The sequence below is a fragment of the Tenrec ecaudatus genome, chromosome 1 (assembly GCF_050624435.1).
Source record: "Tenrec ecaudatus isolate mTenEca1 chromosome 1, mTenEca1.hap1, whole genome shotgun sequence".
Lineage (NCBI taxonomy): Eukaryota > Metazoa > Chordata > Mammalia > Afrosoricida > Tenrecidae > Tenrec > Tenrec ecaudatus.
In genome coordinates, this window is record NC_134530.1 from 1,904,380 (window position 1) to 1,932,342 (window position 27,963).

The window sequence follows — 27,963 nt, forward strand, 5'->3', positions numbered from 1 at the left end:
CGTGTACCCGCCTCCAGCATGGTTGAGGGGCCTTGGGGGCAACCGCCACACTGAAGACAGGCCAGAAGGCTTAACTGGGGTTGCAGGTGGGGAGGATGTGGTCAGGGCCAAGGTCAAGGAGTCAGTCCAAACCTAAGCCCCAGGGCGGCTCCCGGAGAAAGGCTAGGTGACCCGTAAGGACAGAGGTCCAAGTAGCTCTCCCCCTGGAGGTCGCTCCGGCTATTACACTGCTGAGGCGGCGAAGGGCGGGGACGTGCAGGGGCGGAGGGGCCGACCAGTGGCCCCCACTTCCTGTGCCTTCTGCCTGGGGTCTGCTAAGCTTTTTTTTTTAAAACTAGGGCCGTCATCTGGGTCCCCGGTGTTCTCCGGGCAATAAGACAACTTGGCCCGGACGCTCTGGGTTGTTCCGAGTGGCCTCAGTTTCTCCTTCCAGGCACGCCAAAGAGCTGTGTCTGGGTAGGTGGGTCGGCCCGCAGGCTGGGAGGCAAAGGCGCCGACCCCAGTGGCAAGGAAGTGCCCGGATCCGCCCTCTGCACACAAGGGGGGAAGGGGGGCCCTGCCTCTTCCTTTGCGGCCTGGCCAGCTCCTCTTCCCGCGCCCAAGCCCCGCCCCCTGCTATCCCGGGCCGACCCCAGCTACCCACGACCTGGTGGGGCGCGCCTCAGTAACCCCAGCCTAGGGTGCAAAAAGAGCAACACAGAATCCCATCACCCCAGCCGAGCGAAGTGCCCCACCTCTCCCGAGCTCAGAGCCGGGGTGCCCGTTACCCAACTGGGGAGTGTCACGAGGCTGTGGGAGCGGCGAGGGGGCCACTCCTGTAGAAGGCAGTTTAGGAGACCCCTGGGCGCGGTCAAGGCAGGACGGGCACCCGGCCATAGGCGAGGCGGGGGAAGGGTCGCGCACGTGGCCGGGGGGGCGGGGCGCCTGCTCCGGCCCCCCCACCGTGACCACGTGGGGATCGCAGTCCTCCACCGCCCTCCCACCCCCCCACCGCTCACGGGGGAGCGCCCAGAGCGCGCTCTCGGTCCTCAGGGGGGGGCGCGTCCGGAGAGGGGGAGGGCCTTTGCCGGCGCGCGCCTTGGTGTGGGGAGGGCGCGCCCGAGTAGGCGGGGCGCGCCGGAAAGGGGCGGGACACGCTCTGGGGCTGGAGGGGTGCGCCCGGTAGGAGGGGCGTGCTGGGAGGAGGCGGGGCGCGCCGAGAGGGGGCGGGCTTCGGCAGTCCGCCCGCCTGGCCTGGAGAGAGCGGACTGCAGGCAGCAGGCGGAGCGCGCTCGGGGGGAGGCGGGCGCTCGGGGGCGGGGCCGCTCGCCCCGAGGGGGCGTCCTCCGGGCGGGGCGGGCCGTCGCCCCCGCAGGCTCCGGTGCGTCAGGGCGCGTCAGGCGGGGCGGGGCGGCGAGCGCGGGCGGCGGCGGCGGCGGCGCGCGCCCGGCCTCCTCCTCCGCCTCCCGCACTCGCAGCAGCCGCCGCCGCCGGCCGGGCCGCTCCGCCTCCAGCTGCCCTCCGCACCCTCCGGCATGTCGGCGGCCGTGGCGTGCGTGGACTACTTCGCCGCCGACGTGCTCATGGCCATCTCCTCGGGCGCCGTGGTACACCGCGGGCGGCCGGCCCCCGAGGGCGCGGGCCCCGCCGCCGGCCTGGAGGTTCGCGCGGCGCGGCGGGAGCCCGCCTCACCCGGGCCCCCGGCGCCGCCGCCGCCGCCGCCCGCCACCCCCGGCCCTGCGCCCGCCGCGCCCCACCTGCTGGCCGCCAGCATCCTGGCCGACCTGCGCGGCGGGCCCGGCGCCGCCTCGCCCGCCTCCTCGTCCTCAGCCGCCTCGTCCCCGTCCTCGGGCCGCGCCCCCGGCGCCGCGCCCGCCGCCGCCAAGAGCCACCGCTGCCCGTTCCCGGGCTGCGCCAAAGCATACTACAAGTCCTCGCACCTTAAGTCGCACCTGCGGACGCACACAGGTGAGCTGGCCCCGGGGCGCCCCCTCCCCCCCATCGGGACCCCAAAACTGCGTGGCGCGCGGGGGGCGGGGAGGGGGGCGCGCCCGAACTGCCGCCGCCGCCGCCACCGCGCCGGGCGGGAGCAGGGAAGGCGGAGGGCGGTGCCTCGGTGGGTGGGGCGCGCGCGGGGGGCGTGGCGGCCACGCGGTCCGGGCGCGCGGATGGCGGCCCCGGCGGGGCTGCCCTCACCGGGCTGGTGGGGCTTGGGGTCCGCAGCTGCACTTCGCCAGGCCGCCCCCGCCCAGCCATCTGTCCTGGGGTTGGCAAGGTGGATAGAGCCTTGCGGATCGCGTCCGCTCCTTCTTTGCCCAAGCCTCAGTTTTCTTATCTGTAAAGAGGGAGGAGCCGCGTCGCCGCTGTTGGGTGGCTGCGCGCACACTGGGCCCGGAGGGCGCTGGGGCATCTGGCGCGAGGCCCGGGGGTGGGGGCGCGGCACGTTTTCTTGCTGCTGCTGAGAGCTTCAGAGGCGGAGCTCGGAGCTGGGCACTCGCAGGGGCACTAGATTGGGAAGGACAGAGACTTGAGAGGGGGACCCTGGAGGGCTCAGATGGGGTAGCCTAGCACGTTATTTTTCTCTCTCCACCTGCAGCGGGAGCCGGGAAAGGGGCTAGCTGTCCAGTGAAGGGACCCACAGGGGTCGGACTACATTCCCTGCACAGTCTGGGGCCAGTTTCGAGACCCTGCAGCCTGGCCGGCCCTGGTCTACTGTTTCCCTGTAGATTGTCCTACTCCTCCTGCTTCTGGGTCACCCTCTTGGCCCTCACCCTCACGACCACCCCGACGGCCCCCTCCGTGTTAGGAGTTTGTGCTCCGAAGGAGGGAAGTGCACAGCGGTGGCCGGCCGGGATGTGAGCATTGGAGGTGAAATCGAGGAACAGGAAGCAGGGGCAGTGAGGGTTTGGGGGCAGGTTCCGCAAGAGGCTGTGATCCGGGCCTCAGTTTCCTCATTTGCAGAAGGGACAGGGAGAGTTACGCCTGCGCCTGCCTGCCCAGCTTGATGGCGAGGTTCCGTGGGGGCAGCCCATGTCCCTTCGCGAGGCTTCGCAATGACCTTTGGAGGAGCCAAGTGTCATGTCTGTAGGTTTTAAGAGCCACACATTGGGGCATTTTGAAGGTTGGGGGGTGGGGAACTGGATGCTGGAGGGGGTGGCAAGCTCGTGAGGGGAGGGCGTGTCCTCAGTGCTCTCAGACCCCCGCCCCCTGCCTGGAGCTAGCCCAGCCAAGGTGCTAGGACAGGATTTGGGGTGGGGTCTTGTTCTTTGCAGCCCCCTTCATCTCTAGCGGAATGGTCCCTGGGGGTTTTTCCCCAGGTGAGTCAGCGCTGGAGAGACATCTGGGGGGGGGGGTTTGAAGGTGGAGAAGTTGGGGTGGGGGCTGGCTTTTATTGGGATGGACGCCCTCATCCTTGGATATTCCTGCATACCCATCTTTCTCACTGTTAACCTCCCAGCCTTCTCCCCCCTCCACCCCCCCCCCACATACGAACAGAAAAGTTGGCCAGGACCATAGCGCCGGGACCCTTGCCCACTGGCTTGATTTGGTTTCTCCAAGCCCCTAGATGCTGCGGGAAAGGGGCCACCCAGGCTCCCTGTGGTTTGTGTGTGGGCCTGAGGGTGGTAGCATTGACCCGTAAACTGTTGGCAGAGGAGGAAGAAGGAGGGACTGAGCTGCTTGTCACCCCCGCAAGGTGTGGAGCTCAGGCTGCATCCCTGTCGGCAGACCTGTGGGGGCCTTAGCCCTGTGCCCCAAAGCCCCTTCACAAAGGTGACTCCAGAGGGTCCAGGATGAAGTGGTTGTTTCAAGGAGCTGGGATATTCGTGCTTAAGCTGTTTGCTCCATGTTCTCCCAGCCTTTTCTAAAGGAGGGCTTCTGGGTTTTGCTGCCTTCCCCCCACCCCCAGGAAGGGGGAGGCCAGAGCGAGCCTGGAGTCCCCAGCACCGTGGCCAGGATTCCTGGGCTGGGCTGGCCTGGAGACAGATTGGATAAGGAGCCATAATTGGGCACCTGCTGTCTGCAGAACTGTAGCCTCAGGGCTCTTGCAAGTCAGCTCTTGCCCCTCCTCACTGCCGGGAGGTGTGGTCTTAGCAGAGAACAAATCCATTGTCACCCAGAGGGTTGTGACCCATAGCGGCCATGGGTCGCAGCGGAGGGCTGCTCCAGTGGGTGGCCAGCGGCTGACCACAGGCTTTCTTTACGCAGCAATGCGGGGTAGATCTGAGCCCCTGGCCTTCCACCCATTTAGTGAGCAAGGAGCAGAGGCCATGTGTGCCGCCCAGGAGCCTCTATCCTGGCAAAGGGAGCCGCACATGGTCCCATTTTACGGATGAGCAAATTCAGGCAGGGGTGGTCCGCCCATTATTATCTCCAGTCCTTTTGGCTCAGACGTAGGTGACAGGGGTATCTGCGGGGTGAGAGGGAAGAGGGGGAATCCAGAGGTTCATCAGGTCCCCCCCTCCCCGCCCTCGTATCGGCCGGCAGCGCCTGGCCCGGGCCAGCGCACTCCTGCGTGGGGCGGGAAAGGACTTTGGAAGCTGCTGGAGATGTTGACGGAGTTGCCGTGGATACGGAGTGTGTGAGCTCAGAGATTGGGCGGGGGCGGGAGGAGAGGCTGCTGTCTCCTCTCTGCTCTGAAACCACCTTCATCTCTGGACCCCCACCCCCAGAGTCCCCCAGTGTGTGGCACATGGTCTGCCCTACACCTTCGGGTGCCCCCTCACCCAGAGACAGGGATCAGACCTGGAGGGGAGGGGCCTGGAGAGGTACCTGAGCGCAAGCTCTGTCGCTGTCAATGCTTCCGACCAGGGGCTGGAGCCTTCTCTGGGGTAGGGGCTGCCCTGTACACTGAGGTGTTGGGCAGCAACCCCCCTCACCTCCGTGCCAGGAACACGCCCCCATGTCTTCAGAGCAGAATATCTGACTCAGCCCCCTGGCTCAGTTTGAGCCCCCATTTAGTTCAGCACCATTTCTGTGTTGCAGGCTCCCCAGGACGGAAGGACAGGAGGAAGGGAGCCCCAAGTGGTCCTGAGGTCTCGGGGGCAGGGCATGTACTAGGAGAGGCTCTGGGTGGAAGGGCGGGCCTGAGGTTTGAGGACTGGGTGGGAAGGAGCAGGTGAAGGTAAAGGGTTCTCCTTAATCCCAAGGGCAGGTGGGGGTGGGGGGCTTGCTTGGCTCTGCAGGGGAAAATCCGTTTATAGAGAAGGGATTATTGAAGAGGGTGGGTCTACCCCCATCAGGGAGGAAGGAGGGTGTGCTGACCAGCAAATTGGGTCAGAGGGAGAAGTCTTCAGACTGGGAAGAGTGGGGATAAGAGGTGAACCCCAAGAAAAAGAGCATATGGGAGAAGTGGCCCAGAGTAGGAGACAGCTGTACCCAGAATGGGGAAGACATGGGTGGCTTATCTGGGGGCCCAGTGGCAGGCCTGAGAGCTATGGAAAGGGGTAGGAGTGTCAGCCTCGAGCTAGTATACATAGATTACTGCCCACCTTCTCTGCCCAGCCCCCCACCCCACACACACCATGGGTGGGGTGTCTGCCCAGGCTCGGGGAGGGCTCCCACTGGGGGAGACCCAGAGAGTGTTGGTCTCTCCTAGTTGCAGGGTGATAACCACGGCTGCAGTCCCTTCATTCCTGCCCCTCCCCCTATGGTCTCCGATAAAGGTGGCCAGGAGTTGGTGCATGATATCAGCCAGAGATGGGCCACCCTGGCCCAGGGATCTCTTCAGAATCAGAGCAGGGGTCCAACACACATGCTCTGAGGACCTTCTGGGAACTATGCCACCCATCCCCCCCACACACACACACAAGGTCCAGCCCCACCCCAGCAAAGATGCCAGGTGGGGATGTGGGTCTGCAGGTGGGTCTCAGGCTGCCTCCCCACCCCCTACTTCAAATGGGCGGGGCTAGCAACCACCCCTGGGTAACTGGCATTGCAGCCAAACTCACAGACCCATCCCCCAGCCCCTCCCCTGCCTTCATTGTCTCTGCCTGCTGGCTCTCTCCACAAGGGTATTGGGTACCTACTGCAAGCCGGTGCTGCTAGCTCTAGCCCCTGAGAGTTGGGGTGTTTGGGGCTCAGACAGGGAACATCTCAGTAGCCTGGATGGGGGAGTCCATGGAGGGGCCCTGGACACTGTGGGGGACGGGGTAGGGCATGCTGGGGTCACTTCTGAGTAGAGACAACATGGGGGGAGGCTTCAACTTTGACTCTTGAGTGGCAGCAGGGCATAAGGTGCCAAGGGCTCCCCAGCTGCTGGGGGGAGTTCAGTATCAGGGAGTTGTGCCTCATCCAGGTGTATGGTGGTGGGCCTGTGGGGAGGTATGGGGAAGAAAAAGCAGGAAGAAGACAGTAGTAGATTGAAAAGGGGAAGCTCGGGGGAGGATACAAGAAGGGTGGGAGAACTTGGACTCCCTGGGTCAGGGTGGGGTAGGGGGCAGATGGGAGATGGGATTGGAGGTGGCCAGGGCCCAGCTTTTATATCCTCGAGGTGTTGGGCGGAAGCTTTGAATTCCAGACCTCAAGGTCAGTGCTTCGAACCCACCAGCCGAACTACAGGAAAAAGATGAGGCTGTCTGCTTCCATAGAGAGAGAGAGCAAGCTTCAGAAACACTGCATAGGATTGATTGCTTTGAGTCTGAAGTCGTTGGCAGTGGATTTCAGTGTGTTTAAGACCCAGGAGCTAGGGCTCAAGTAGAAAATGTTTTGAAAATGATGATGGCAACATATGTACAATGTGCTTGATACAGTTGATGTATGTATTGTTATAAGAGCTGTAAGAACCCCCCCAATACAATGATTTATTTAAAAACACACACAAAAAAAGCGAGCATGGACCCCATGAGACTGGCCTTCACACCGCCCTTAGGAAGGCTGGCTATACAGGGCAAGCACCCCTTCCTCCATGCACACTGAAGCCCTGTTAAGGTGTTACCTGTAGCACTGAGTGAGTCCCCACCCTGTGGGGGGGGGAACCTCCTCCCCCCAGCCCCAGCCCCTTGAGAAGCAGGAATGGAAGTTGCTGTGGGTTTTCCTGGAGGGGGGTGGGAGGGTTACCCCTTGTGGGGTGGCTCACCTACCCTCCCAGAGGCCCTCAGTATCAAGGTGAAGGTCATTCCCACGCCCTTTGCTCCACCCTGCCATCTGGTCCCCACACATACACTAAGGCGGATTAAGCAGACTCTTTCTAACCTCTCCCGCACCCCCCCCCAAAATAGAATCTACCCTCAAGACCCCTTGGGTTCCAGTTTTCAGAGAACTTCCCCAGACAGCAGCCCTCCCAAGCTCACTGGAGCAGCCTGAGTCAGAGGGTCAAGTTCACTGCGGCCCTGCCCACTTGGCTCCCCATCTCCTCCCGGGCCCAGCACCTGGGGCTCCGCCCCCGTGTCCCCAGATGTCACATATACGCCCCTCCCAGTCAAGGCACTTAGGCAGGCCTAGGGGTGGCGCCTGTGCAGCCTGAGCCCACACCCACGTGCGCACACCTCCCGTGTGCCCAGTGCGATGTGTGGGGGGCTGACAGCCGAGTAGGCCACCTCCTCAGAGGCGACCCTAGTCCGGGCCCCTGTCCGGTGGCCGGGAGCGGCCACGTGAGGCAGGCAGGCTTACGTGCGGCAGCTGTGTTCCCGGCGCTGGGCGCCGCCTCTATCAACCTGCTCGCTGCAAAGTGGTGGGGGCGGAGGCGGGGAACTGAGCCTGGCGCCCCGAAAGGGGAAGTGAGGGAGCTTCAGGGCAAACCGAGGTGGAGGCGGTACCCTGCCTTCTGCCTCCACCCTGCAAGATGGCGACAGGGCTGCCTGCGCCCTGGGGGACCGAGTCCGCTTCTGAAGCTAGGAGCCCCAGACCGAGCCACTCCCCTCCCTCCCTGGAGCTGCCAGCTCTGGGTGGGGTGCCCTTTGGAGGGGGCTGAGGGGGACCACCCCAAGGATTTCAGGCCAACAGTGGTCTTGGGAACACTTGTGCTCTCCCATAGCGCCGGCCCCCTCCTCACTGCCTGGTTCACACCCCCCAGGGACTATCCACCCGCTACCGCATGTGTGTGGCCAGCAGCCATTTCGTGGGGAACCGCCGGCGGTGGGGGGGGTTGCTGGTCCCTGACTGGTCTTCTCTGGTGCTGGCATGCCGCCCCCAGCCCCCACTTCCTTCCTCTCCTCTCCCTTCCCCCTTCTCCCACGGCAGCCCGCGAGAGCGGAGATGTCACCACGTGGCCCCTAGAATCTAGGAACGCGCCTCCCGCTGCTGTGGGTCTGTCTTTCCCCCCCCCCTCAGCCACCCTGCCCTGACTCTCCATGGGGAGGACCCCATTACCTGTAGCCTTCCATCTCCCCCTCCCCCCCGCCCACACACACACACACACACACACACACACACACACACATTGGTTGGCTTAGTCCTGGAGTGTGTAGCCTATGAGTTGACCCAACACGTCCTGGTCACTGAGGCCCCTTGGGGCCACGCAGTCCCTAGTTTCTTTTTGCCTTCTCAGTATCGTGAGGGTCGCAAATGCGTACGTGGGTGGATGTCCACATTATAGCTACGCTGCCCTTCAAAACCCGGGAAGGTTTTAGGGTCCCCGTACCCGAGCAACGTCCAGAGGGTGCCAGTCCGGGTGCCTATGGCCGCTGGTCCCCGGGTGTGGCCAGAGACTGCCAGGGTTCTGGGCTCTTAGGGGTGGGGACCCTTGGAGGGGGGTCTAAAGGTGGGAGTGACCTGCCCCCTCCCGCCCCTTGGCGCCGCCTCTGATCCGCTGCTGGGGAGAAGGCAGGCAGGCAGCTGGTTAGAAGATGGGTTGGGTTAAACCGGCGGGAGTAGCGCCCCGGCGCTGTGGCCGAGGACAGGACGGGCGGGGCCGGGCACGCGATGGGAGGGGTCTGCGGAGGAAGTTGAGGGTGGAGGCTGCTCCTCCAGCGCCATCTGCTCTGTGGGGGCGGGGCGGTCCCAGCTGTGGCTCCTGGCCCCGCCCCTTCCCGGAGGTCCCCACCCCCCCGCCCCCCCCCCCGTGCCAGGCTGCAGGTGGCGCGGGAAGCCCCGCAGGTGCCCCTCTGCCCGCAGAGGGACCACGGGTCTTCCCCCATTACCCTTCGGCACGGAAACACAACCGTGATGATTATGTAGGCTTTGTAACGCCCTAGGGTCCCCGTGCCGAAAGGTGGCGATTTGGAGGAGGAGGGTATTGGGATGGGGACTGTGGGGGGTAGGGGTAGGGGTGGGCTGGGGTGGACGCGAGTTGGCCATGGTGGCACCGCGTGACCCATTTATATAACCGTTTACTCCGAAAACCCCGCTCAGAACCTGTATTCTAAGCGCATGTGCATGAGGTGTGGGGGACACCTTTCCAGTTTGCCCTCGGGTCACCTGCTGAGGAGGGCTCCTCGTTGTCCGCCCTAGAGTCTCCTCATTTTTCCTTATTGTTAGTGTATATGCCTCACGGATGGTGGCGTTGCACCAGCACCCGCTTTTCTGGGCAGCCAGTACCGCCCCTTTCACCCTTAGCAGGACCTGGGTTCCCCTCTCTCCCCTCCCACATGCATGCCCCTCAGGCCCACTGAGGCCACGTCTTTCCCAATTTCACCCACCCTTGGCTTAGTGAAGCAGCGTGCTTAGATACTGCACCACGGGGACACCCATTTTGCCCTCTTAAATGAAGGTCAATTTTATGCCCAAGTTCACTTTCCAGCCTGGGGGTCCGGCAACCCTCTGGTGTCTATTGGAAAGCCTCGACACCCCCACCCCCCAATCCATCTCCTCTTTCCAAAGGGAAACGTGAGTGCCAGGCAGGCGTCCAACCGACTGACCACTGTCTGTCCTCTGCTCGGCCCAGGTGAGCGCCCCTTTGCCTGCGACTGGCCTAGCTGCGACAAGAAGTTTGCGCGCTCTGACGAGCTGGCCCGCCACCACCGCACCCACACCGGGGAGAAACGTTTCCACTGCCCACTCTGCTCCAAGCGCTTCACCCGCAGTGACCACCTGACCAAGCACGCCCGCCGCCACCCTGACTTCCGCCCAGAACTGCTCCGGCGTCCCGGGGCCCGCAGCGCCTCGCCCAGCGACTCACTGCCCTGCAGCCTGGCCAGCAGCCCTGTGGCCAGTCCCTCGGCCAGCCCTGGCCCCGCTGGCCTGTAGGGTGTCCGGCCCCTGAAGTGGAGAGACCGCAGCACCCGCAGGGACAGGGTGGGCGGGAGGAGGCGCAGTCAGGGAGCCCCGCCCTCCCAGGTCCTCTGGATTCTGAGCCCACCTTCCAGAAAGGAGGGCGGGGCCTGCAAGGAACCTGTTCAGAGGCCGGGGTCCCGGGGAGGGGTCCATTTCTGCGCCTGTAAATAGCCTCGATTGTTAACTTTACTTGTATCTGTTCAACAGGGACCCTGGGTGGGAGGCCAGCAGGCCTTGCCTGGGGGTGAGTGAGGGGGTGTCCCCCCTTCCACCACCTCCCTGCTTCCCCTGGGGGAGGGTTTCCAGGAAAGGAGCCCCTTGCCCAGGGCTGGACTCCACTCCCCTCCCCTGCCCCCCAGTTTCCTTCCAGTTTGAGATGAGTTGTGTAAAGAGCCATAGATGTACCAGGGGTCCCTGTGGGCCCCCATCCTTCCCCCTCCCCCTCCCCGGGGCCCCCAGCCCCACCGAAAGCCATTGGAGACGTTCAGGGAAATGGGGTGGCCTAGCCGCCCCCTCGGGTACTCAATCTCAGGTGTCCCAGGTTCTGCCCCCCTGCCCCCTCCCCCTGGGGACACCCTGCGGATCTAGACAGGGTGTGGGCAGGTGTTGGGGTTCCCATAGAGGCCCCGGCGGGGGTTGGGGGTGGGGATGGGGAGACCCCGGGGCTGCTTCCAAAGAGCATGGTGACTCAGTTTTGGGGTGGAGCGCGGAGGGGGTCCACGCTGGGACCCAAGGCGGCTTTATTTATTTCCCTCTTTTGGTGGAGGCCCCCCACCGCCCCATCCGGGTGTCTGTGTGTGTGAGAGTTATTGGGGGAGGCTGGTGCTACAGGCTGGCCTCCCCGTTCTCGCGGGGTAGGGTCCCCGACTTTGGCCTTCCGCAGTGTCTCGTGACAATCAATCCCAAACGTTCAGGACCCTGACAGCCATTGGGTATAATGTACCCCAGCCTGCCTGCAAGTGGGGGGTGGGGGGTGTAGAACCCAGCCGGGGCCACTTGGGTTCCATCTGCCCTATCCTCCTCCCTTCCCTCACTACGTATCCCGTCTTCCTTCTGGCTGCCTGGCAGGGAAGATCTTTTGACCACATGATTAAGGTTCTGGAACCTTCCACGTGTGGACTTGGAGCAGGAATGGCCGGCTCCTTGGGAAGAAGCTCGCTTTTTTGGACCGGGTAGAATATTTTTTCAGGCGCCAATCTCTTTCTTGTTCTGGGCCCCCCCACACATGGGTGGTCTGTCCTCAGGGGTGTGAGTGTTGGGGGCAGGGGTGTCTGAGTTTTGGGGGAGAAGGCAGTTGCAGGGGTGGGTGGTAAATGGCCAGGGACCTCTCCCTTACTCATCCAGTGGGATTTCTTTTGGGACAGAGGCTGAGGACCCCCTTCCCTGCATCCCGCTTCCCCCCGACCCAGAGTGGAACCTCCATCGGACACAACAAAAGTCCTGTCCCCCTTTGACAGGATCCCTCACTTACTATAGACCTTTCTTCTCTGATTGGGGGCTGGGGGCCGTGGGTATGTCAGCCGGTGGGATTTTTCTGTCCACGGATCTGGGGAAGGGGGAGGCACGGAAGGAGCCTTGGGAAGCTGGGCTTCTTAAAGGCTGGCCCAAACCCTCCCCTGGGGCTTTCCATTGGGCCCCCCCCAACCCTTCTCGCAGCTGACAGTGTCGATGCCTTAGTTCCCTTGAGTGGGTGGGGGGCTGGGACCCCGTGTTCCTTTGTGGGTTTTAGATGTGTCTGGCTGATGGTAAGACAGGGGACCCCAACTCTTCTCAGATCCTCCCCTGCCTAGGGCATGGGGGACACCCTCCCCCAGAAGCTTCTGGGCATGGGGAGGGCAGTTATTTAGCAGTGGGGGCTGGCAAGAGGAAGGGTCCCCTAGGGACTTGGCTTTCCGTGGGTGGGTGACCCTCCCCTTGTCTCCTGCCTGGTCTCTTCCTTGTATTTAATTAATTAAACAACCCCTTTTTAAAAACTCACCTTCCTGCGTCTGTGTGTTTTGTCTTCCTTCCACCCCCAGCCCCCGGGTCCCAGCCAGTACGGTGGGCTCCACAGCCAGCAATCTTAAGGGGGAAACTGAGGTCTGGACTTAGGGAGCCCCAGGACCCAGCTTTAAGGGTCTTGTCCATGCAGCTCCCTCGGAATCCCTCGCCATCCACTCCACCACCACCTGGGCTGCACAATGGGCCGGCTGAGAGACGCCCCCAGCCCTGGGGCAGGGGCTGCTGGCATCAGCGCAGGCTGCCGCCCACGACTAGGCAGCTGCGCGCCCCCCACCCTCGCCCCGGGCTTCCCGCCCCGTTACCCAGGCAACCGAGGCACAGTGACACAGTGCCGGGGGCGTCCATCACCCGCCCCCTTCCGGTGCTGGCGGAGGCTGTGGGGAGCCAGCGCCCCTGGAGGCAGCCCGCGGGAGCCATGGGGCTCCTCCCAGGGAGGCCCCTGGGGGCCCCCAGCCAACTCCCACCGCCTGCCAGCCAGCCGTGTACATCGTGTGCAGTCTCTCAACGCCCTGGGCAGCTTCCAGTGGGGAGAGTTAAAGGTGGGGGTGGGAGTCCACTGGGTGAGGGCATGGAAAAGCTCTTCAGAGCTTTGAACCCCGGGCTAGAATCCGGGGGGGCCCTCCCTTCCCCATCTCCCGCCCATGCACCTGCCCTCCCCGCGGGTTTCGCTGGAGCCCCACCCCTTGAAAGCGGCGCCCGCACCATCTGGTGGCCGCCCCTGATATTGCAAACTATTGCCGCTCGCCTGGCCCCTCACCATCCATCCTGGGGACTAGCCCCAGCCTGGGCCAGGGGCTCCACCTTCCGCCCCTCCTCCCTAACTTTTCCCCTCCTCCCCTGCCCGCTCCCACCCCGAGTTACCAGGCACGTGCACCCTGGACCCCCTCCCCTCCATCTCCTACCCGTTTCTCTCCAGCAAAACAATGCTTGGTCTGCACTGGCGACGTCCACCCCCCGCCCCCGCACGCCCCCCCGCACTAATTTAGACCCCAGCCCCCCACCGATCCGCTGGGTAGATCCAGTCCTCATCTCAGAGGTGCCCCACATAGTAACACCCCTACCCCGCCCCCGTCCAGTGCTGGAAGCAAGGTGCCGCGGCCTGTGGGTCCCCTGGCGTGCCTGGTTCTGCCCCACCCCTTCACCGCCCAGAGTGTGTTCGCCTCCGAGGCCGCCAGAGGCCGCCAGTGAGTCAGCCGGGTCCCTGCTCTGCCTTCAACGCTCCAGCGCGCCCACCTCCTCCCTCCCTCCCTCCCTCCATCCCTCCCTCCCTCAGCACATTCAGAACGCCTGACGCCTCCGCCAGAGCGGAGGGGGCGCCTCCGCTTTGCGCACTGATGATTCTAGCCGCGTGCCCAGGAAACAGCTTTCAAAGACTGGCTGAGATCAGCGATGGCGGGCGAGCCCTGATCAAGCACGATCTCGCTGGGTCCTCGGGCCAGGCTGAACAAATCAATGGTGCCAAGGCGCCCAGGCATCGAGAGCCTGCACCTCAAATGCCCACAAGCTAGGCTATTGTTATTAGGTGCCACCCAGTCTGCGAGGAAACGCTGCCTGGTCCCACGTCGTGCTCTCAATGACCCCTTCGCCCGAGTCCATTGTTGCAGCCGCTCTGTCCATCCTTGTCATCCACGAACGTCCTCTTTTGCTCTGCCCCTCCACTTTGACAAGCACGAGGTCTCTCTCCGGAAACGCGCCTCTCCTGATAGCATGTCCACAGTAAGTGAGACGAAGTCTCGCCATCCTTGGCCTCTAGGCAGGTTGTGAGAGAGGACCTGAACATAGTCATGGGCAGCCCTGAGCCCAAAGTGACCAAATCTTTATGGAGAAACAGAGAGGGACATGTCGCAGTTGTTACATGAGATGGCCCGATTTTCAGACTCAAACGAGAGGTCCACCTCCATCGAAACCAACAGGTAACAGACTCCTGTTCAAAGGCCGCGGAAGGGGACAAGAACGGAAAGTCCCTTGTTGGCGGGTGCCCAGGTGGGTAAATGCTGTTGTATACCAATAGGGCGAAAACACTGCCCAGTTCTGCGCCGTCCTGGTCCCTCATTACGTTTGGGCCCATTGCTGCAGCTACTGTCTGTCAATCCGCCTTGATTGAGTGGGAGGGGGGGCTTCCCCCTTTTCACTGACCCCTATCTCCTTTACCAAGCATGATATCCTTCCTCCAGAGACTGGTCTCTTCGGAAAACACGTCCAAAGTACCTTAGATAAAGTCGTCTACGGAACGTTACAACTGTCCTTTTACCAAGACTCTGCTCCGTCCTTTGGGCAGTCCACGGCACTCCCCGTTTTCTCCACCAGCACTGCCATTCCGATGCACCAATCATCCAGCTTCTTCTGCGTGCTTGGGAGGCAATGCGTCTTCAGAGTGACATCTTGGGTTTTTTTAAAAAAAGAAAAAAACTTTAAAGAGGTCTTGTGCAGCAGAATTTGCCCAGTGCCACTGGTCTTTTGATTTCTTGTCTGCTGCCTCCAGGAGCACTGGTTATGCACCCAAGGAGCACAGCACCCGCGACAACTTCAGGCTCTCCTCTGTTTACCATCGTGTTGTGTGTTGGTCCGGTTGGGAGGATTCGGCTTGTCCTTGTGGTGACGCGTAATCCGTACCATAGGCTGTGGTCTTTGAGCTCCTTCAGTGAGGGATGCAGGTGCTCTTGGCTTTCTGCACGCTACGTTCTTCCACCTGCACTTCATCCATTTCCAAGGAGCCTCCCCACATCCTGATGCCATTTTTTCCCCGTGACATATCCGGTTTCTCAGATCAGTAGCTCAGCTAGCTGATGGAGTGACTGTGATGAAAGGGTGCAGCCTTGGCGTATATCTTCTCTGGTTTTAAACCATACACTGTCCCCTTGTTCTGCTCTGCTGCCTGCCAATCGGTGTGTGTGTTGGTTCAGCGGGTTCCCACTCTTTACCGTGCTCCCTGCGATGTGCTTCAAGCTACACAGTAGAGCGCCTTTGCATGGTTGGTACCCGGAAGGCAGGCAAGCATTTTTCTTGCATCCTCAACTTTCAGCCCAGAGGCACCCAACACCAGGGATAGCCCTTGTGCCACATCCTCTTCAGAATCCAGCTTGAATTTCTGACGGCTCCCTGTCGATGTGCTGCTGCAACCATTTGTGACTAATCCTCATCGAAAGGTGATTTGCTTATTACACAATCCCCTGTCCACTTGAATGAAGGGTGGAGTCTGGCCTGTCAATCAGGTCACAGCCAGTGATTTCTCCATGTGGGGCTGGCCTTCTCCTGAGGATTCTGGGAACTCCTGCCTTCCTCCCTGGAGGCAGGACACACACCTGCTTGGTCTTCCTGCTTGATAAGACACAAAGAGCCATGCTGATGGAGCCAGAGCCCTGGAGCTGGAGGAGCCACATGGAGACCCACACCCGCTCTGACATGCTTCTACTGTCACTGGATCCACAAGACTTTCCACCCACTGGTCTGTGATCTTCCTGCATTCGGCGTCATTGCATGTGCTACCAATGCTCTGAAGAGGAATTCATAGACTGGTATCAGACATAATGGGCTGGTATCAGACCAGGCTGGGATGTTTTCTTCATATACAATTACTCTTCGCTACAAAGCTCCCTCTTACACACATATGAGTGTCTCTGGATTTGTTTCTCTAGTTGACTCAGATTAGCACACTTAGGATAAAGAGTTTGACAAGGTCTATGTTCGTTAGGTCTCCTTGCTTTGGAGTGGGTGCAAACTTGGGTCTCTTCCAGCTGGATGGCCAGTCACCTGTCTTCCAAACTTCTTGGCATTAGTGAGTGAGCGCTTCCATCACAGCATTTCTCTGTCATGGCAGCTCAGCTGGAACTCTGTTAATTCTCCCGACAGAGGAGCCCTGGGGGCATAGTGATTATGGGTCAGACGGGGCTTCTACTCCCCCCAAAAGGTCGCTCTTTCTGGTCTCAGTACAGCCATGGCTCCTGATCCCGGGAAGCGTCTTAAGCTGCTCAAAGCACTGGATGCTGAACAAACCGACCAGTGTGCCTGCTCCCCGTCCATCCGCTGGTCCTCACAAACTGAGAGCAAGTCTCCTGCTGGTCATCTTCTTAAGGAACAGACTGAAGTACGCTCTGACAGGAGATGACGTTAGGAACATGGACATGCAGCGGCTCATTAAGCTCCAAACTGGGGGGCGTGGGGAGGGAGGGGGTAAAATGAGGAGCTGATGCCAGGGACTTAGGTGGAAAGCAAATGTTTTGAGACTGATGAGGGCAATGAATGTACAAATGTGCTTTACACAATTGATGTGTGGATGGATTGTGAAAAGAGTTGGATGAGCCCCTAATAAAGCGATTTAAAAAAAAAAAGATCCAAACTGACAGAACCTTCCCTGCTGGTTTCCTGGGCGTCGTCAGCCTTGACAAGACAGAAGAGAATTTTGTTCAGCTCTGTGACACCATGGGTCGTTTCGCTGGTCATTGCATGATGCCTGAGGAGGTGATGTACATATTGTGCAAAGTGAGAAAGCTCTTTCGTGGGCACAAAAAGGCACCCCTCACCTGGTCACTCATGAGGCCCCCAACACCCACTCTCCGGCTCCCTCCACTCATCAAGGCCAATGACGCGCCATTCAGATTGGTCTGGAGACTGGAGAGATGACTGATTCATCAGGTGCCACACTGGTTACTCACTGTGCATGTGCATGGTCACCGGAGGGGCTGACCTCGGAAGAAAGGGTGTGCTCGCCGAGAGAGAGAGACGGCCTGGCTCTTTCGAGGTGGTTCATGGGAAAGAACTGGTATCCGTCTCACCACTGCTGAAGAGAGAGATGAGAGACGGCTGCCAGACAGACCAGCAGGTGACATGGTCTCTAGGTGTGTAAATGCAGAGACTGTTAAGAGAGTAAAAGCAGCAATTTAAATTAAAAAAAACAAAGAGGTACAGTCTTGGTAACTCACAGGGGCAGTTCTGCCTGTCCTATGGGGTTGTTACGAGTCAGCTGATGGCCCTGAGTCTGTCATCTACCAATGCCTTGGAAGCAGCTTGGACATGTCCCTTCAGAACCAGCGGTTCTCAATCCTCTGCCACCTCTTGACAGGGCGGTGTGTTGAGAATACTAGCTGCCTCTCTCAATCTCTTTCCCACTTGGCACCGGAGGCTGGAAGGTTTTCATCAGGTATTTAGCTGGACCCAAATGCCAAGGGGGTTGTAGCCCTTCCTTCGGCTGTCTGACTCCCAGCGCCTTCCGAACACTGCGTCTCCTCAAGCCTCCCTCCGGAATCGTCTGTTCAGCTCTGCGGCTTCATCCGTCATTTCTTCCGTGTGCTTTAGCCAGTCTGTTCTCAAGCTCAAGTTTCAGAGTCTCCTCTGACACTGGCTTTGGTTTTTACCTTCTTTCAGATGCTTTTTGGTCTGGTCTTTCCATACACGATGGCCTGGATGTCACCCCAAACTCGTTTGGTCCTCGGTCCTTAGTGTTCTCTGCGTCACATCTATTCTTGTTTCTTTTAAGTTTTCAAAGACTTTGGAAAACAGATCTCCAGGGAGTGCTTGGCCTTCTTAGGAGCCAACGTTAGGGGTATGGACTAGCACTCATGATTTGGGGGACACCGTGAACAAGACACAAGTGGCACTGTGTGCAGAGGTTCCTTTCTGGTCCCGGGTTCCTGCTCAGCCCACAGCACCATTTTCACGTGTTGGTTGCGAGGACTCAGGGCCAGGAATTAAAAACATGTCAGCTCATCATGCTTGGCCTTGTTGGCCTGGTAGTTGGCCAAGGTCAGAGGCATGTTCTCCTGGGGGAGACTGAAATATTTCCAGGTGTGTGACATTGTGGTCCCCCACATGGACCTGGATGGAGTCGTTTGTCCCGGCGACCCCCTGAGTCTGGTACTTCACAGCCTTAAACTGCTGGCATTTCTGTTTCTCTTCCTCTTCCGGCGGGGCTTTACCTTGTCAGCGATCTCTTGGATCTCTGCGATGGCCGGCTTCGTGGGCTAGGGTCACCCGCACGGCATCTCGTGGCGAGAAGCGGGGCGGCTGGCCTGGAGCAGAGAGAGCTAGTGGACACAGCTTGAGGTGTTTTCTAAATGCAGGTGGGGTATACCCAGGGTCAAACTCAGGCTCTAATGGGTTTGTTTTGAATTCCTCAGCTTCCACCTGAACTTAAGTTGGGAACAATTGACGGGAGGCTGTTGGCCTTGTTCTGATTGATGGTATTCAGCGGCTCCAGCATCTCCTCCCACAGTCTCTTATCCCTGCCGTCAGTCTGATTCCTGTGGCGGATCCATCTGATGGGGCCCACGTGCCTCGCTGCTGTGGGGGTTGTTGGAAAAAGGTATTTGCAAAATTCCATCGTGATCACTAGCCTCATTTCTGTCACCAAGCCTGTATTTTCCATCCTCCCATTCTTCTTTGTTTTTAACTTTTCTGTCTTTCTTTTACAATCCATGTTTTTTTAAATAAGAAAAACTGTATGTATGTTTTTCTTTAATACTTTCTTATAGTTTAATTGGCACCTCATCCACATATCATATAGTTCAGTAGTTCAATCATATCAAGAATAATTGCACAGTGATTATCCCAATCAATTTGAGAACATTCTATTTTTTTGCTCTTTTTCAGGGTTAAATCGCTTTAAAAATGAGCAGTGTAATCATCACTTCTAGGACTCCCTTCCCCTCATGCATGCATTGCTTGCCTACCCAGCCCCCTCACCTTCGACATCTTCCCCCCACCACCCCTACCTCCCTTATGAACCCTGTCTCCCCCAGCCCCCTCACCCTCGACATCTCACCCCCTACCCCTACCTCCACTATGAACCCTGTCTCCCCAGCCCCCTCACCCTCGACATCTCCCCCCCACCCCTACCTCCCCTATGAACCCTGTCTCCCTCAGCCCCCTCACCCTCGACATCTCCACCCCCACCCCTACTTCCCCTAGGAACCCTGTCTCCCCCAGCCCCCTCACCCTCGACATCTCCCCCCCACCCCTACCTCCCCTATGAACCCTGTCTCCCCAGCCCCCTCACCCTCGACATCTCCCCCCCACCTCCCCTAGGAACCCTGTCTCCCCCAGCCCCCTCACCCTCTACATCTCTCCCCCACCCCTACCTCCCCTATGAACCCTGTCTTCCCCAGCCCCCTCACCCTCGACATCTCCCCCCCCACCCCTACCTCCCCTAGGAACCTTGTCTCCCCCAGCTGCCTCACCCTCTACATCTCACCCCCCACCTCCTCTAGGAACCCTGTCTCCGTGCATCTGCCCCTTCTGTGCTTCACACACTGGGAAGCCTAACAGAAACAATTAAAAAACAGAAACAAACTGAAGTGGTAGGGATAAAATAATAATAATGTTACAAAAGATAAAATACAAGTAATGAGTAAGAAAGAAAAGACCACCCATGAATATATAACAAGCCAGAAAGAAATTTTTGTCACGGACACAGTAAGAAATACTTGCAGTGAGAACAATTCCAGGTCGGGTCAGAAGGGAGGTCAACTAACCAAGTATCAAGTTCGATCCAGTATAATCACAATTACAATGATCTCTATCTGATAATCTGTCAATTTGCAAAGGGGTGGAGTCTGGCCTGTCAGTCAGTTCACAGCCAATGAGGCCTCTGTGTGTGCGTGGCCTTCTGAGGATCTGGGAACTCCTGTCTTCCTCCCTGGAGGAGAGATGCACACACTCTCTCTCTGCTTCATTGCCATGCTAAACATTCCTGTTGACAAGCCACATGGAGCCATGCTGATGGCAGCCAGAGCCTTGGAGCTGGAGGAGCCACGTGGAGATCCACGGCAGTGCTAAGGTGCTTTCACCACCACTGGATCCACAAGACTGTCCATCCACGGGCCTGTGATCTCCCTGCACTTGGCATCATTGCATGTGTTGGGTGAGTCTGAAGAGGAATTTACAAATTGTTATCGGGCGTATGGGCTAATATCGGACTTACGGACTTGATCTGGAATGGGCTGATGTTTTCTTCATATGCAATTAGCTCTTTGATAGAAAGCTCTCTCTTATACACATGAGTGTCTCTGGATTTGTTTCGCTAGTCAACCGAGACTAACACAGACGGTAAAACTGTCCGAGACCCTTGCCGGTGACTAGAGGGGATTTGCCAGTGGCTTACTCTGCCTATATGCTCACAGATGAGTTTGGGGCTCCCACTGTCCTCTGGAGCCTTCGACAAAGTGGGCGTTTGCATTTCAGGCTCTGACACTTCTTCCTTTGTCATATTTCCATTTTGTAATTGTCACCTTCGGATCACTCAGGCTGGTGTGCTTCTTTTGTGTGGACTCAGTTGACTCCTCGCTTAGACGACTGCTTGTTTGAATCCAAGCCTTTAAGACCCAGACACTGTTTCTGCTGATTGATAGCCAGGCACCGTCTGCTTTCCTCACCTGTCGGCTGCCAAGCTCTTGTCTTCAGTGATCATTTGATGAGGGTGAGTATCAGTCAGGGTCATGTTCTCAGAACTGTGTTTAAATTTAAGTGTGGACTGGGTGAGGGTCATCCCAGTGAGCAGTACCTTCAATGACTCGTATACATGCTATTTCAGCCCCTTCCCTGCAGTCCCCTCCCCACCTCCTCATCATATTTCAGGTTTCCAATCCTCACTCCTTCCTAACCCTGGGGAACTTTGTCCTTGGGTAAATGCTGTTCCCCCTTGATCCCAGAAGGTCGGTTCTAACGAGTGTGTACCTCATTAATGTTACTGTTCCCCTCATAGAACTGTCTCTTTTTTTACTCCCCAACATTTTTATCGGCATCTACGGCAACTCACGCATACAGTTCAGCAGTTCGGTTGCATCAAGAAGAGTTGTACAATCATCACCACAATCAGTTTCAGAGTAGACCAGTCCATGTGTGGCTGGAATTTGAGCAGCCACAGGGGTGATTTTAGTTCCAAGCCTGAAGGAGGCTGACCAATTCCGGGAGGTTCTATCAGTTTCTCTCCGATCAGCAATCCTGGTCTCTTTCATGAATTTTGGGTTTTGTTCCACATCTTCCTCCCACTCTATCCAGGACCACCTCACCGTATCCCCATTTTAGAGAAGTTGTAGTGGTGGCTGGACACCATCTAGTTCTTCTGATCTCAGGGTCATGGAGACCCACGTTTGTGTGGTCCTGGAGTCCACTGGACCAATCGCTCCCATCTGCCTTAGACTTTCATCACTCCTCTTGCTTCCAGACTGGGAGACACCAGTATTTGTACCGTGGAGAGTTATTCATGAGTTTTTAAGACCCCAGCCACGACTCAACATAGTATCAGACAGAGTTTGTAGACTATTGTGTTAATCCGGGTGGTCTAGAGAAACAAATTCAGGGAGACTCACAGGTGCATAAGAAAGCGCTTTCTATCCAGGAGCAATGGAATATTGAGAAAACATCCTGGCTCAGTCCAGATCAAGTCCGTAAGTCCGATATTAGCCCAAATGTCTGACACCAATCTATAAATTCCTCTTCGGACTCACGCAACTCTTGCAATGATGCCGAGTGAGTACAGGAAGATCACAGACCAGTGGGTGGCAAGTCTTGTGGATCCAGTGGCGGTGGAAGCATCTCAGTGCTGGCGTGGGTCTCCATGTGGCTCCTCCAGCTCCAGCATTCTGGCTGCATCAGCGTAGCTCCATCAGGCTTATCTTTGGTAATGCCTCACCGGGGGTGAGCCTCTCTGTATCTGGCTTCCAGTGAGCTATTTATCTCCGTGGTACCTCCAAATGAGGTCCTCAAGCTATAACCCGATGGACAGGCTAGACTCCGCCCCTTTACTATTAATAGTCTCTGACAACAGATTATGTAACTCCCACAATTATGTAATACCAATTGACCCGGAAACGATGGTCTTGAGTCTCCAGGTCCTGTGACTCACTTTCTCAAGGTATTTGGCACATGTGACCAGAGTGTTTTTGTCTGAGACGTTTGTTTTAACTTTGTTCTCTGTGTGGTAGACCACACTCATGGGTATAGTTTCAGCAACGGTAAAACACGCATGCGCAGATGTTGTTGTTGCTCTTAGTACTTGCTAAGTCGCTTCTAACGCATATCAAACTATGTACAACAGGACAAAGCACCGCCCAGCCCTGGGCCATCCTCACCATTGTTGTGGCCACTCTGCCCACTCATCTCGTGGAAGGCCGTCCTCTTTGAGGCAGCCCCTCCACTTTACCAACCATGATGTCCCTCTCCAGAGCCTGGTCTCTCCTGACAACCTATCTAAATCTGTGAGACAAAGTCTCACAATTCTTGCCTCCACAGAGCATTCTGGCTGTATTTCTTCCAACACAGGGTTGTTTGCCCTTTTGGCAGTCCATGGTACTTTCCGTTTTCTTCTCCAGTCCCACAATCCAAATGCATCAATCCTCAGTCTTCCTTATGCAGTGCCCATCTAGGGCACTTACATACTCTATTGTCAACTGGAGGAAGAGGTGGAGTCTGGCCTGTCAACCAGTCGCAGTTTGATGACCTCATAGGGAGGCGTGATGGGGATAAATAGCTCCCTGGAGGCCAGATACATTCTCTGCTTCATCTCCCTGCAAGATATTCCTGCTGACAAGCCACTTGGAGCAGTGCTGGTAGAGCCAGAGCCCTGGAGCTGGAGGAGCCACGTGGAGACCCACGCCAGCACTGAGATGCTTCCACCACCACTGGATCCACAGGATTTTCTACTCAATGGCCTGTGATCTTCCTTCATTTGGAATTATTGCATAAGTCTGAAGAGGAATTTATAGATTGGTATGGGACATATAGGCTAATATTGGACTTATGGAATTGATCTGGACTAGGCTGAGATGTTTTTTCATATACAGTTACTCTTTGAAGCAACAAAGCCCACATGTAAACAGCACACCATCGTGTGTGATCATGATGGGCCAAGGGGACCAGGTTTCAAGCACCAAAGGTGGGGTAAAAAATCATATCATCGTGAATGAGGGGAGTGCATGATGGAGACCCAATGCCCATCTGTAGACAACTGGACATCCCTTGCAGAGGGGTAGTGGGAGGAGATGAGTCACTCAGGATTCAGTGTAGCAACAATGAAGCTTACAGTTACTCTTTGATATAAAGCTCTCTCTTATACACGTTTGGATGTCTCTGAATTTGTTTCTCTAGTCGACCCAGACTAACAGACCGACTTTCACATGGATTGAAAGTACCATGGCTTGAGGCAGGTGCACCCCAGTCCCCAAAGTAGCCCCCTTGCTTTTCAACACTTGAAAGAGGTCTTGTGCCACAGACTGACCCCATGAAATGCATCTTTTGATCTCTTGCCTGCTGCTGCCATGAGCACGGATTGTAGATCCAAGCAAGGCAAAATCCTTGACAGCTTCCAACCTGTCTGCGGTTATCATGATGTTCCCTACTGGTCCAGTTGTGAGGGTTTTGGTTTTCTTTCCACTGAGTTGTAATCAATCACGAGGGCTGCAATCCTTGATCGTCACCAGCAAGGGCTTCACGTCTCCCTCACTTTCGGCAAGCAAGGTTGTGTCATTTGTGTTCACTGGTCTTCCTCCAATCCTGATGCGTCATTCTTCCTCTGTCCATCCAACTTTCATTCGTGGGTGTGCTCTCAGTCCAAACCCACCTCCCGCAAAAACAAAACAACCCACCTCTTCAGCATGCATGCCTATATGTCTAAGCACCTACTCGTAGCTTACAGTCATTACCGGATTGTGTCTTTAACACTACTGACCTCTGTTGCCTTTAGCTTTTGCCCTGATCCCAATGTCTTCCCTGCCGCCATCACTTTGCCAGTCCTTCCTCTGACTGCACACTCGATTGTATTGCGTGCTCTCACCTTCACCAAGTTCCTGAAATCGCCTGGACTGCCTCTCTCTCCATTTGAAAGTTTTGTAATGCGTCTGTTCTCTCATTTTATTTTGTAATTGTCTTTCTTGCAAGTTGATATCTCTGGTTTCTTATTTTCAGCTGTAGCCTGGCTTTCATTTGGATACTTTTTATCTAGGTTGACTTCTGGGTAGTGGTGGGTGGCATGTACATCATCTCATGTCAACTTTGAGATATATAAATGGGTAGGGGTGGAGTCTAGCCTGTCAACCTGGCCACAGCCTGACTGTGGTAGATATATAATTGTTTGTCAATTTGAGGATTAAGAGTGTAGGGGTGGAGTCTAGCTTGTCAATCAGTTCATAGCCAATGAGACCTCTGTGTGAGCATGGGCTTCTCCTGAGAATTCTGGGAAATCCAGTACTTCCTCCTTGGAGACAGGAGACCCTTCTCTCTCTGCTCACACCCTGGGAAACATAGCAGCTGACAAGACACATGGACCCGCCCTGAGGCAGAGACCCCTGCCAGCGCTGAGATGTGTCCAGTGACACTGGATCCAAACACTTTCTATCCACTGCCCTGGGATCTTCTGCATTCAGCTTGTTTCCTGAGTCTGAAGAGAACTTAATAGATTGATATCGGAAATATGGGCTAATATTGTACTTATGGACTTGATCTGGACTGGGATGTTTTCTCGATGTTCAATTGCTCTTGTGTATAAATCTCTTTCTTATATATATGTGTATCCTTGAGTTTGTCTCTCTAGTCTACCCAGACTCACACATTATGGTACCAAGAATGGGGTACTAGAGAAACAAATCATAAAGAGGTGTTTGTTTGATTTCTGCCTCATGGTAGTGTTTCTATTTTGGCTAGCCAGAAGTCAGCTAAATCCATGCATTACTGAATTGTTTTCTAGAAAGAATATGGGAAATTAAAGCTTTATTTTGTTTGGTTGTAGTCTTTGGTTATCCTGTGTGAAATGGTAAAAATGAATGTTGTTAATATATATATATATATATATATATATATATATATATATATATATATATATATATATATATATATATATATAGTTGTTGTATATTTTAAGCTCAGGGGTAGAAATCGCCATTTAAACTTCTCAGAAACCATGCTGCCTAAGGAAAATGGCTGACAGGTCAGAATGGCTGACGGAAAGTATGGATGTTTTCATGCTCTCAGAGGCCTAACCCCATATTTTTATATCAATAGACTAGTTTAGATAAGGATTTAGATAAGCTAAATAAAAGTTGACTGTTTTAAGAACTGTTTTAAGTTTGTATCTGATTCTACTGTGCTTATACTGATTTCTTCTGCTTATTGTTATTGAAATATGGTTGAAAGAAATTGTTTGGGGAAGTATGAAAATAGAGCTTGTAAACCCACTTGCCTTTAGCCATTCATTTGCTCTTTAGATGTGTTTAGGACACAAAAAAAGGCTCTGGAAAGATAAGCCCCACCCAGTGCTTTGGAGAACTCAGGATATTTCCAGTCCAAGAGATCTGCCCAAGGTCAAGACTGACAGATTGAAGGAAAAGAAGGACCTCTTTGGGTTTGAAGTTTGAACTCTGGAGGACTTGGTCAGAAGCTGGAAAAAATGTGGAACCATGAGGAAAAATCCTCTCTGGGACTGAACTTTAAAGGGAGCCTGTGGGCAGGCTGGAATGCTTGCTAGGTGACCACCTGGATTCACTTGTTGAGTGGAAGTGGGAGAAAAGCAGCAATAAAGAGATGGGTTGAGTCTCGCCACCAACACCCATGGACCTGGTTCACAGGAAGTCGAGGAGAAGACAAGAGTGGGTTGACTGGTCTGAAGTTCATGACCTAGCACAAGGGTTGTTGAGAAGTTGTGACGGGGACATGGTCTAAGGCAAGGTGACCAATGGACACCCTGGTGAGGTTAAGAGAGGCAGCCCACATTGAGTTGACCAGAACCCGACCAGATGAAGAGATTTTTGAGCCTGTGAACTGGTGCATATTGTTACTGACTTTATGGATGGCCTGTCTGGATTTGACTTTGCTTGTGGATGCGGATTTCACAAGGTTCCAACTGGAATGAAGATTCTTTGTGTTAAAAAATGATTGTCTCCTCAGAGAACTGGGTTGATGTAAGTGGGCGGTATAGAAATTGGATACTCAAAATTGGGGGGGGGGTGGATAAAGGCATGAAGTGGTTGGCTTACAAACTTTCATAGGTGGGGGATATATTCATAGAATTATAGGATGAAGGTGTTGGTGGTACTTAACTGCAATTGTTAAGTGTAGGATATTTTTGTTTTGTTCATTTATAACATGTTATGATTAAATGAGGGTGGCACATGTTGAATTGGATGCATTTTAGTTTTATCCTGTTAGGTAGAGATATCATTTCATTATTGTTTGTTTGAAAATTACATATGGTTACAGAGTTATGTGAAAGCGTCAAATTGACAAGGGGTGGACTGTGGTAGATATAATTGTCAATTTGAGGATTAAGAGTGTAGGGGTGGAGTCTAGCTTGTTAATCAGGTAATAGCCAATGAGGTCTCTGTGTAGGCAAGGGCTTCTCCTGAGAATTCTGGGAAATCCAGTACTTCCTCCTTGGAGATGGGAGACACTTCTCTCTCTCTGCTCACTCCCTGGGAGACATAGGAGCTGACAAGACATGTGGACCCACCCTGATGCAGAGACCCCTGCCAGCGCTGAGATGCTTCCAATGACACTGGATCCAAAGACTTTCTACCCACTGGCCTGTGATCTTCTACATTTGATGTCATTGCATGTGTTTAGTGAGTCTGAAGAGGACTTTATAGATTGGTATTGGACACATGGGTTAATATCAGAATTATGGACTTCATCTGGACTGGGCTGGGATGTTTCCTCAATGTTCAATTGCTCTTGTGTATAAATCTCTCTTTTGTATGAATATCTCCATGGATTTGTTTCTCTAGTCTCCCCAGACTGACACACTGACCTATGGGCATGGCCTTTTCCCTATGGGCATGGCCTTCTCATCAGGAGGGTCCTGAGAATACCCCTCACCCCCACCTCAGTCATCACCTTTCTGCTGGCACACTATTCCGACACCTGCCAGAGCCCTGGAGATGTGTCTGCCGCCACTGGATCCACAAGACTTTGCCCCCACTGGCCTGTGATCTTCCTGAATTTGGTTTATTACATGTTCCTGTGTGAGTCTGAAGAGGGACTTGAGCTGGACCTGGGCTGGGTGGGTCTATTGATGCATAATCACTTTTTGATATAAAGCCCTTTCTTTCACATATTTTGACAAGTGTCACTGAATTTGTTTCTCTAGCCAACATGGCCTATCCCATGGTGTCATTTATGTCAATCTCGGCTTGAAAAGGCTGAGTTCACCTGCCTCCAACCTTGCACATGGTGCACCTGAGGCCTAAACCATGAAGACCCAAAGCAGGGCCTGCACAGGTTAGTGTAGAGGCGAGGGTGGACCATGCTTGTGGTCAGTCTCCAAGAAGGTGTGGAGAACAAGGAGAGTTCCACCTCCCCTCACCAATGCGTCAGGTCACTGTCTTGATTGAACGCTGCTGGCAAGAGCTAGAGATGGCTGCACCAATGACAACCGCCCGTTTGTCCGTCTCTTCTTTCCCTTTTGTTTTCCTCCCCCTCCTGTCCCTCTAGCTTGTCATCTTGCTTCTGACTTTCAAAAGCCAATCACCGATATTTATCAGCACATCCTGACTGCGGGTCTGATGAATGTCAGGCTGCAGAAATTGGTACGACATCCTCACTGTCTTTGGTATCTGGGGTTGGTGCGTACATTTCATAGGAAGTGGTCTAACTAGTAGCCTTGGGGATCATGGAATGTGTACAGTAGGTGCCCAATAATTAGTGAACAAGTGAGTGGGAACGGGGCCTCCTGAAGACATGGGAATTACACTGCTGGCAAGAGTCCAGTTTGGGGGGAAATATGCATTTATGGAGAGCTAACTGTGTATCAGGGAGTAGGGAGTTTCAGAGTATGAACAGGGTAAAAAAAGTCCATTACAGGGTACTCCCTCCCGGGCCGAGTATGCTAATACATGCAAATACATGCAAACCACC

The 27,963-nt window shown here is 55.8% G+C and overlaps 1 protein-coding gene and 1 pseudogene across 1 annotated transcript; one reads left to right on the plus strand and one right to left on the minus strand.

The window, feature by feature from the left end:
• The first annotated feature begins 1,439 nt into the window (after positions 1-1,439).
• On the plus strand, positions 1,440-12,105 carry KLF16 (KLF transcription factor 16). Its single transcript, XM_075544417.1, has 2 exons — positions 1,440-1,947; positions 9,800-12,105. Exons 1-2 carry the CDS (start codon positions 1,515-1,517, stop codon positions 10,099-10,101), a joined length of 735 nt encoding a protein of 244 aa, XP_075400532.1. The 5' UTR covers positions 1,440-1,514; the 3' UTR covers positions 10,102-12,105.
• A 5,708-nt stretch (positions 12,106-17,813) lies between these two features.
• Positions 17,814-18,107, minus strand: LOC142430260 (cystatin-B pseudogene; annotated as a pseudogene).
• Positions 18,108-27,963: the final 9,856 nt, after the last annotated feature.

What these genes read in the sequence shown, in the direction of transcription:
- KLF16 (XM_075544417.1), top strand. Translation starts at nt 1,515, where the DNA reads ATGTCGGCGGCCGTGGCGTGCGTGGACTACTTCGCCGCCGACGTGCTC. An exon ending in GCACCTGCGGACGCACACAG is followed by an intron (nt 1,948 to 9,799) that starts GTGAGCTGGCCC and finishes TGCTCGGCCCAG; the next exon opens with GTGAGCGCCCCTTTGCCTGC.